At 41.2% G+C, this 11218-nt stretch overlaps 1 protein-coding gene across 1 annotated transcript; it reads right to left on the bottom strand.

Moving 5' to 3' along the window:
* Positions 1-711: 711 nt before the first annotated feature.
* On the bottom strand, positions 712-9885 carry ftsj3 (FtsJ RNA 2'-O-methyltransferase 3). Its single transcript, XM_061033631.1, has 21 exons — positions 9720-9885; positions 9486-9591; positions 7878-7924; positions 7182-7261; positions 6911-7010; positions 6431-6625; positions 6226-6341; positions 5895-5999; positions 5616-5716; positions 5390-5476; positions 5148-5291; positions 4498-4633; positions 3870-4063; positions 3659-3776; positions 3412-3493; positions 3123-3264; positions 2897-2991; positions 2498-2600; positions 1756-1939; positions 1493-1587; positions 712-1381 (listed from the first exon to the last, which is right to left on the bottom strand). Exons 1-21 carry the CDS (start codon positions 9784-9786, stop codon positions 1126-1128), a joined length of 2553 nt encoding a protein of 850 aa, XP_060889614.1. The 5' UTR covers positions 9787-9885; the 3' UTR covers positions 712-1125.
* Positions 9886-11218: the final 1333 nt, after the last annotated feature.

The raw sequence follows: 11218 nt of genomic DNA, 5'->3' as shown, positions 1-11218 counted from the left end.
GCTCCGACACATGCGCAGTAGCTCATGAATCGAACCACAGGCCGGCTGCATCCGAATTGCCAAGCACCTGCTCAATCTGTCAGTACCTACTATTCAGTAGGCGGATATTTGTTCCTACTTCGTCTGATTCATTCAGTATGGAAGTGGCAAAGTAAATGGAAAGTAAAGTACTCAACTTTATACAGCTCACTTGTGGTACAATTAAAGTAAAGTTAAAAAAAAAAAAGTTGCAGGTGGCATATAATGATACATTTAGAATCTTTCTCAAATTACCAAAAGTGAGTTTTTGTTTTGTTTGGGTGAGTGCAAATCACGTTCGGTAATGTTTCCACGTTTTATGCTGTACTGAGAAATTGTATGTACAATTGTATGTACAAATGTATGTAACTTCAGCCAATGTGAGTTTTACTTTGAAAAGTATCTTTTAAAAAAATGTTTTAGTAGTTAACTGAAATCAGAATAACAAGAAAAAAAATAATCCCTTTAAGTTACAAATTCAGAGTAACAATTAAAAATGATTTCAGCCCTTTAGTGATGCAGCAGTTACATACGTATATAATGTAGAAGGCGACTGTTTGTTCAGTTTATTTTACCAATTCCCTTAGTTAACCTATATCTAAATAAATGTCCACAAAACTTGATTAAATCAAGACTCCAGAAAACGTACCATTTTCTTTCAAATCATGGACTGAATTGATGCGTCGATGAATCAACAATTGACAACATATTTATTGGAAAGAAGTGTATATAATATTTACAATATTAATACCAACATTTCTGGAGAAAACATTCATGGTTACAACTTTAAATTTGATTTACTGTAATGTATATTTCAACTGTTCACTCAGAGGTCAAGGCAAATAATCTACATCTTCAGAAAGATGTGTACAGACCACCAGTATCTAAATCACCTCAGAACATTGAAGTGTCCATGAGTTTGAGGGACGTCAGCAGAGGTTGCTTATATTGGGCATCCACGTCTTCATCTTGGTCTGTGTACCTGATGAAGGAGCTCAAACTGTTGCAGGCATCTTAGCTCACAAAGCTCCTTAAATGCATACATGAGACCAGGCAGTGTGTAACAATAGAAAGGCAGGACAGTGAGAGAGAGTTACAGATTCAAATTTATCTTCCTCTTCGCCCTTTACCGCCTTTCATCCCTCCCCTGCCACCCTTTGACTGTCCTCCTCTGCCTTTTCCACCTTTACCATGTTGCTCTTTCCGCTGCATTCCGCGCATGTCTTTCTTCATGCGACTGTCCACAACCTTGAATTGTCCCTTGACACCAGCGGGCCGCCTCACTTTCTTGCCAGCTCCCTTTTTGCTCACAACATAGGTAACTTCTCTCTTCTCCTTCCCGATGCCGGCTTTCTTGTAGATACTGATGAATGGACGAGAACAAAAATGATTAAATGATATTATCTACAGTGAAGAAATGCATTTGATCAAAATTTGAGGTTTCAGCTCCAACCCCGCAGGTGTGACATCATACCTCTTCAGCTGAGCCGTCTTCTCCCTCTCTGAGATGTCCACTGTGTTTACGACTGCCTCTGCTTTCTTTTTAGCCTGCTCCATCTTCTTCAGCATCTGGAAATATCAGAGAAACAAACCAGTTCAGATCCACAAAAGCCATGAAAGCAAATTTTGATACAGTCAATGTCTCGTCATTTTTCACTTAAATTTCTTCAACTTTCTTTTGTTTCATGTCGTCAGCAGCTGCACCACCACCACCACGGGACTTTCCCCTGATCTTACCCTTCTCTTCTTCCTGGCTTTGGCCTCTGCGACGCGTTTGATGGGTCGGGCATCAATCTCCTTCCATTTTTGTTTGAACTCCTCCACCATCTCTTTGGTGACCGGCACCGGCTTCTTCCTGTGTTTCTGCTCATCGACCAGGAACCACTCGGGTACATCCCACTGCTCCTCAGAGCTAGCAAACCTGAAGGAGCACACAGTCACACCTTACTGTACAGGTACATACTTATGTTATTTATGTGTATTGTCTATGTACCAAAATGTACTTTTTTTTTAATTGTAATTCATAGAACTCTCAATCGGAAAAATAAAAATTATTTTGGTTATCAAAACTAATGCTGTGTCTGAACATATGTAAAATACACAATCAGTGATCAAAACATTAGAGCTAACATGCTAAGAAGATATTTTGCAACTTTAATTTTTAATTTTTAAAATGCCTTCCTTGTGCTTTTTACTCTATATTTCTCTTATTGTCCTTATTGCTTATCCATAAAGGATGTACATCTTTGAATGCAAATTCAGCATATTTTCACTATTCATCACATTGCTGCACTAGAAGGTATTTAAAGCTGCAGGATTTGGTAGGAGGTTTAACAGTGTTACTCTGTGTCTCATCTAATGTAGCCGTTATATTTATTTTGACAATGGATTTATTTAAGTCGATACAAAACATCATCATCCTCCTTTGACATTATTTATGAAGTTTTGAGACGACGCTTTGTCTTATGCACATGCCAACCTGTGAAAGGAGCCGTCCATCAGGTCCCTGGCTCTCTTCTTAGACGTAGCGATCTGAGCGCCCAGTGCCAGGCCTTCTGCATCCAGGATTCTTGCTTTCTTACCTGAATAGCACAGAACCAACAACACACACAACAGTTAGAACCATGTTGCTGGGTTGGCTAGCTGCATAAATATATATTTGGAAAAGTTAATATTCCTCTTTCTTACTAACATAAACTTCCAGTCGATGCTTTTTTGTTAAGAAATACACTCCAAATATTCGTATACATCAATTTTAAGATATGCATTAAACATCCTTGTTTTTTTTGCGATTCCAAAGTAAATAGTTAGAATGGAAATCATCAGCAAAACATCAATTCATAAAAAAAAAAAATACAAATGTGTTTCTCATACTCACTCATGCTCTCTACAGGAACAACCTGAAGGTCAACGTCATCAGCCAGTCCTGAAATCCCACCAGCCCCACTGGCCTGTTTTATCCTGCTAATCTCCCTGGAACAAGCAGCAATACATGTTCATGTATTATTGTGTTCAGTAGTTTGGATGTCAATTATATTATCGTGTTGTAACATTGGATTCCTTATACATTATGCAGAACATAAAAACAGCATAGAAGGTATTACTTCTCATCGTCGCTGCTGTCATCTGAGTCGCTGTCACTCTCTGCAACTTCCTGTGAAGGTACCGCCTTTTCCTCCACTGGCAGAGCAGCCTGCTCCTCCTCCTTCTCTTCCATATCATCAGCTTTCCTCTTTTTGCTTTTTTCTATAAAAAGGTTTCCAAAATTGAAAATACTTTGTCAGTCCAAGGTGCTACTTTAGTGCTGTCATTTTAAACTCTTTTGAGGACTCCCTGAAATCCAATATTTAAAAAGAAAGGACTTTCGGCAACGTCTGTGAATAAATTTGTTACCTTTTTGTTTGTTCAGGAGCCACTCGGTCTGTTGGAGCTCGCATTCTGCGTCTCCTTCCAGATCAATCTCAGAGAAGATGCCCTACAGAGTGAAAGATGACATGGTTAAAGGCTTCACAGTAATTAGACTTTCTGCAGGTGTAATCCAGAGTAGAGGTCAGCAACAGAAATGAAGATTGAACAAATTTGTGCTGCAGTCAGTTTAAAAATTGTAAATATTACGTTATAGGTGGAATTCTACACAAACCTTGCTGAACCACAGGTTTGTCTCTCGTTCTTTCTTCTCGTCCTTTCCCTCTAGTTCAACCAGCAAGCCGCTCTCCTGCCCTTCGTCCTCCTCTTCCTCTTCTTCATCGAACCTTACTCTGGAAAACATAAATAAAAGAGATTACAAAAAACGACATAAGGAAATCTTCGACAAAAATATCAACAAAACCATTGTTTAACCAGCCAATTACTTCTTTGGTGCTTTTTTCTCCAGCTCTTTCTGTCTCTGCTCAATCTCTTCCAAGTCCTCATCGTCTAAATCAGAAGCTAGAGACATTTTGTCTGCCTCGTCATCCTCCTCCTCATCAGACAGGTGAAGGTCGTCGTCTCCTTCTACTAGGGCGTCTGCAGCCTGCATGTCCCCCTTGGATATGTCAACCAGCGCCTGATGGAGAGAGGAGAAAACCAAAGCAACATAAGCATTGAGGAGATGTCCAGGAGCTGTTTCATGAGACCAGTGTTAAGCCCACTGACTGTATATTTCACCTGCACGTTCTAATCTCGTTTACCCCCCGATATCCTCCCCCACCCACCCAGCTCACGGACTGTGTTCTGTTACACTAAAAGTAAACAGGTGTGCGTGATCGTGATGGCTACCCTTACTGTGTTTGTGTGCGCATCAGTGGAGATTGGTGTGTGTCAGCGTGCACACACCAGGAGAGAGAAGCTGCAGCTTCACAAAACACGCTTAAAGCTGCTTGGCTGTGTCTATTGAATGTTCGTCAAAAATGTTGTTCTATAACTTCAAGAAGCATTTATTTCTGTGGCATCAACTTGGTGTGTCTTTGCTCTTGTGAGGTATCTGTGTGCACTCTTCACCTGTTGCTTCTTGATGGTGGCGAGAGAGAACATGGATGAATCGTTGGTATCTGCGATGGAGACACCAGGGAGGTCCATCTTCAGCTCCACCCTCTCCCTCTGCTTCCGCCGCTCCTTCAGCAGCTTCCTCTTCTTCCTGTCGGAGCATCACGGTTACAGCAAGTGTCTCAGAAAATGTCAAACTAACTTTTTTTAAAGATCTATTTCTGGGCCTTTATTAGAGAGATAGGAGAGTGGATAAAGTCGGAATCAGGGAGAGAGAGGGAGTGGGGAATGACATGCGGGAAGGGAGCCACAGGCTGGATTCGAACCCAGGCCGCCCGCTTGGAGGACTATAGCCTCCATACATGGGCCGCGCGCACTAACCAATGCGCCACCAGCGCTCCTGAAATTTTGTATCCTTTGAACTAAACCAATGGGGAACATTGTAGGAAGATGGTAAGAGGTCAATGACAGCAACAGTGTTCCTCCATCCATCAGCAATACAAAACTTCAGAAACTGAGATGTATCCCCCGCCCCAAGTTAGAATTTAGGATTAGAAACTACATGCATGATATTCTGCAAACACGCGATAAGTAGAAGCTGAAAATCTAGGCAAAATTGAATTTGTATTAATGTCGATTCGAAAAAAGTTGTAATCCTGTCAAACCTTTTTAGCTCTGCCACCTCCTCCGCTTTCAGCTCTGCTATTTTCTTCTCCATTTCTTCCTCTTCCTGTTCCTCGTCCATCTCCTCCTCTTTCTTCTTCTCTGGTTCTTCATCTGAATCGCCCTCTGCTTCATCAGAACTTAGGCTAAAAAGAAAGCAAAGGCATTTATTAAATCTGCCGTGACACAATCTGGCAGACACAGATGATCATTTTAAGTTCTGTGTGTGTTTCTAAGACTTTACTTGATGTCCTGGTCCGGCTGTTTGGACTCCATCTTGAGTCTTTTGGTCACAAATTTCCTCAGCTTGGACCTCCAGCTCAGCAGCAAACTGAAGAGGTAAGGATGGAGGAAAGAAGAATACACACAATGATGACTGAGTCACTAAAACGTATCTGATTTTGTTCATTTAAAAGAGAGCACCAACAGGGATTTACGTATAAACCTCAGTTGGGAGTGAAAAGACGTACCGGAGCTCTTTGCGACCCAATACTTTGATGTCACGACAACACTCCTTTACCTCAGCGCTAGTGGCCGGGTGACACTCCAGTTGTGGGTCGTCCAAGGCGATCTGAGTGAAGACAACAGAATGAGAATAGCGACAAAGGGTTGGTTTCCCTAAGCTTGATCCTTTCTGTATGTTGTGGACTGTAGTGTCATAATCAGATCAATTGTTATTTAAACAGCAGAAAATGTGAGGGCCTTCAGCATCATTCTTTGAGAACTTTAAGTAGAACAGGGACCCTCACCTCACTGGCTTTTGACAGGAAGTCCACAGCGTTTTCGGCTTTCAGAAAAGCGGTCACCGTGAAACTGTGATAGAGCGTCAGATCACCGTCTGCGTATCCCTCCGCCTGAAACAGAGGAGCAGCTTATTCATCAGTTATGGATGCAACATTTGGGGGTCATAAATATACATTACAACATAAGTGAGCTGGGTCCATACCAACATGATTACAAATCATATGATGTGTGTATGTGTCTTAGCAAATCATTGGAAAGTTGTGTTTGGTGTTCTTATTGTGATTAATCAGTTAACTTCTTCAAGTTTTTTCCCTTTATTCCACCCAGTGCACACACCTTGGGCTTCTTGACAGGAATCAGCTCCTTCACAGTTTTGGCCTGCACCTCCACCTCTTTGAACGCATGTTTGGGGTCAAAGAACTTGCCGTCAATTTTGTCTGGGGCAAGAAAACCTAAGTGGGGATAAGAAAATAGTATCACATGCACGTAGCATAAAAAAAAAAGTTTCATCACATCGCTGTAATCTGTCGCTGGCACTGACCCTGACAGATGACGAAGATCTCGGCGGACTCGTTCCTGGAGGCCTGCGGCTTGGTGGCCTGCACCTTTTTGAAGAACTGCTGGAAGATCCAAAGCAGTGGCTGGTAGTCTTTGGAGCGGAAGACCTTTGTAACAAAGGTGCCACCTTTGTTCAGAAACTCAACGGCCAACTTCAGGGCCATGAGGGTCAAATGAGCTGGGGATGAGAAGGGATGCAGATGTTTCAAAAAGTGTGGTTACAATATTTGCCCTTAAAAAAAAAAACTACTCCTGGATGAGAAGGGAACACAAGCATATTAGAGGAATAATGATTAGGTAGAAATTATACACACATCAATGATAGTTGCTGACACATAGTACTGTTGTCTAATTACATCATGCTTTTGCTGTGGGGCAAAAGGTTACAGGATGTACAAGCTGTTCCAACATGCGACTGAATATTTATATACAATGTCTCAAAAACATTTGCTTTGACACCCACCTTGGGAAAAGGCGTCGTGTGACCAGTTGGCTCCCACATTCGGGGCTCCATCATTCAACACAACATCAACCTTCCAAGTGTGTAGCTCTTTTCGTAAAGCCTGCATAAAGGACAGCCAGGAAACAGATTTTAAAAATCCATGTTGAGGTCTATTTTTATAGTTTGGGAAAACAAAGCTGTCAACGACAACTACCAGGTTATTGAGTTAGTTATTCTGTGAATATTTTGGTTGATGCACAATTTTAAATGCGGTAACAGAGCACTGCCTCACCTGTCTACATTTATCTGTAGTGATGTCTTCTTGCAGTGCCACCACATTGGGGATGGCCTTGATGGGCACCAGGTCAACACCTGACAGGAGAAAACATTATTTAGAAAACCGTATCTCACATATTAAAAAGGAGCAATATGAGCGATATCTACTTAAACATAAAGTGACTTCATCATCAGACATTAAGGAAACATACTATGTTGAAGTGCTGGCTTCTCTAACAACAATGCAGCAGCCACTGTGTCCTCCTCCTAAGTTTCCAGAATGGTCTATTTGTTTTGACCGGGGAGAAGGTCTGCGGCTTGAAGGCACCCCCCACAGCCTTTTTCTATTAACCTCCACGACGACAAAACGTGGTAAAACTAGGATAAGTATTGGAGATGCCTTTGAAAACGGAGAACGGTTTCGAGACTGATGCAGTCTGCAGCTGGCTGCACAGAAGCATCGGTGTCTGCGACATGGCAATCTGTATGTGCATCTATTCTAGGGAGGAGGGGGCGGGGGAGACAGCTCTCTCCAAAGTTTCGAATTGGGACTGCAGTACCAATGTATACCACTACAGATCAGATTACATAGTGCTCCTTTAAAATTGTAATTTCCATAACAAACCAAAAAAACGCAAAACAACTTTATCTAAAGGCCTAAACAGACAAAGAATGAATATTGACATATTCATATGAATGACATTAAACTCACCAATGATGAGACTTGATACAGGCATAAACTTGGACGCCACCTGCAACCTGTAAAAACATTTTAGTACAGGTTTATTCTTTGTGCCAGCTGTATTCCACAACATGTTGCTGATCTGCCTCTCTAGACAGATAAATCCAGGATATTATGGCAAAGGTGCGCTTAAATCTAATAACTCCAAAGCTTACACTTGCATTACACCACAGAGGAAAAGCAGAATAAAGTTTAAATACAACTTTGGTTTTGGTTCCAGGTAAATATTTATTGGTCAAGGCAGGTAGAGGACATCGGTGCATTAGCATAAAACCTTTGAAGATGCAGTGCAACCAACCAAACCGTTCACGTAGTGCTGAGGCCACAGAAAAGCTCATCAGTAGTTCACATTACTTTGAATCCTTTATTCAAATACAACAAATTCAACGCCCCCCCCCACCCCCCCCCCCCCCCCCCCCCACCCCACCGGATTGTTGATGGACGGCTTGCCTCCCGCCACCCCCTTGCTCCCTATCCCTCTTTCTGCGTCTTATCCCATCTCTCCCCCTATCCCTCTCCAAGTCCAGCGCAGTCTAGGCCTGTGAAGGCTGTTTCGTCATGAGCCGGGGATCCGGCCGAAGATTTCTGCCTTTTAATAAGGCAGTTTTTTCTTACCACTGTAACTTTTGCTGCTTTGATAAAGTGCTCATGATGGATAGGCCGGATCTTTGTAACATAACAATAAGTAAGGTCTTTTTACCTGCTCTTTTGTAATGTTAACAGACAAAGAGTAAGGTATTTTACCTGCTTTTTGTAAAGTGTCTCGAGATAACACTTGTTATGAGTTGACGCTATACAAATAAAAATTGATTGATTGAAATTGAAGGTTAAATCTTGTCAGTTTAATGACAGTATAACACAATTCTGGTCAGGTTCCTTCCCCCCCCCCTCCCCCTCACACCCATCATCCCCCCCCCCCACCACTCCTCCTAGTCATACACACACATCTCTCATCCACCTGTATTATTGTATGTTAATATCACCTCAATAAATTATCGACCTGTAAAATATGTCCAGATTCTGTATATTATCTGTAATCTAGTATAGCATGCTCACTGCACCTTAATCTGTATATTATAATCAGAAGAATATACTTATATTTATTGCATTTATTTATAGTTATAGCATCCCATTAATCCAGCCATATATACCCAATAATTCTTCTTTTTTTTTTAAAGTCTACATCTGTACATTTTGTAATTACTGATTCTTGCACTTTCTGCTTGTTTGCACTTCTGGTGAGATGTCAAACCTCATTTCGTTACTCTGTACTTGTATATGTGTAATGACAATAAAGTTGAATCTCATCATCGTCTCATCTCAGGTTCCTGCTTCTATCCTGTAAATCTGATACAACTCCAAGTGTCCAGATAACATATTAGCAATTCCAAGTGCATTTTCAATAACAAACCCAGGGTTGATTAAACAACCAAGTTCTGTAGGAAAATGTTTTTAAACACCCTGCAGCGGTATGACAAGAAAACCTTATTATGATTCAGTTACATTGTCTTACACAAGCTGCGCAGCCTGAATTAAAACCATCGACATGATGAGTGAATATGTTTAAACTGAGCTCACCATCCTCCAGGAGCTGCACACAGATCCACCAGAGCTCTGGCTTTCTGAAGAAACTGAAATTTACGGTTGAGCTGGATGAGTTTGAAGGAGGACCGAGAGCGATAACCTGTCAAGACAAAAGATGTGATTAAACATTTGATCAGATGAGCACATTAACTGAGAGTCTTCTACTGTGTCGCTCAACGCGCGAGGTCTCACACTTTATTTTATTTATTCTAGACTTGGTACGCTTACCTGTTTCTTTGGCAAGGTGGTAGAATTTATCCTTTCGGGTCTTTCCGACTTTAAGTTTCTTCCCCATGTTTTTTTTTCTGGGTTTAAAACTGAGCTATTACACAGAAATAACACGCTGATCGTGGAGCAGTTAAACGTCCACGAAATCAACACGTGCAGCTTGCCCCGTCGCAGACTTTGACGTCATTCTTCCCGATAACTTCTTCTTCGTCTGATTTTTTTTTGTTCTGGTGCTTGAGGGATGTTAGCGCAACCTGCTGGGCTGGGGTTTATTTGTTGTGCTTGCTCGCTCCGAATACAAACAACTACTGACTAAATATGTACAATATTTACAGTCTATGGGTCCAAACTTCACAACATTAGAGAGGTATGTTTGATTTGTGTGTTTGATTTTGAAAAAATAAAGTAGTCATGTCGTGACCACATGGAGTCAAGGATAATAACACATATTTTGAACAAATAAATAATTTGGTTTCGTCATGCAGCACTCGCATGCATACAGGGAAACTGAGATTTTACACTTATAGAAGAACAAATAATTGTAAAACAACGTGGCTGCTACACAGTTAATTGTGTTGTGGCTTATTTGAATTTGCATGTAAACAGCAGCAACAAGTTATGATGATATTGATTTTCATCCTCACATTAAAGAAAGTTTTGGGAAACACTTCCCATAAACTTTTGAGTACAAATTACAATCATTTCTTATTTGTTTGAAGGATTTGTGTAGCAAGAGCTGCTAAAATCAATTAGAATGATGAGGTAGGCCTATGCATTGATATTAGGCTGGACTGTTATATTTAAATAGGATATCTGATGTGCTCTAACTTAAAGTTTTCTCTGTTTTAGGATAACCTACTGTTATCCACTATGATGCGGTCAACACAGCAAATTGTCCTAAAACTGAGTGGGAAGTCAAGCAGAACATGGGTGACTCTGTGACTCCACATTTTCACGCCTTTTTTTTCGAGTCACCAAGCCACAGTTTGAATATCTGATAGCTATACCTACACACCCTTAAGCGAACCTTTACTTGGTCATTTCTCTGGCAGAAAGACTGGGAACAGGTGCGGGCAAACCATGACACGGAAGCCCAATCTGAAAAATGTTTTTTTTCCTTGTTTTGTGACAGTGGTAATCCAATGTCAGGATGGCTGAGGAGCTGTGTGATCTTCAAGGGAGGGAGGATGCAGAGTGAATGTAAGGAGTGGTTATAAAGGGGGACGGGTTGGCCTGTGCTACAAAGATGAGAGGTCTGTCCCCTAACAGACACTGTGGGTAGTGGATCTTCAGTGACTGGTCAAGTCAGGTGGCGCTTCCCCACAATGAGATACTGAGCAAGGTTTGAAAGTGAAAAATATGATCTTAATTTGAATAGAATACACATTTTGAAGAAACCATTCACATTACAAGTTCAAATTGAGAATATATGAACATATTGTCTTCTGTACTAATGTAACCTCCACAAGCACAGAGATCCGATGGCTATTCAATGAAAT

Source organism: Labrus mixtus, chromosome 3 (genome assembly GCF_963584025.1).
Source record: "Labrus mixtus chromosome 3, fLabMix1.1, whole genome shotgun sequence".
In the NCBI taxonomy this organism is placed as follows: Eukaryota; Metazoa; Chordata; class Actinopteri; order Labriformes; family Labridae; genus Labrus; species Labrus mixtus.
The sequence above is the reverse complement of the archived record's forward strand: the minus strand, read 5'-3'. Positions and strand labels throughout refer to the sequence as shown.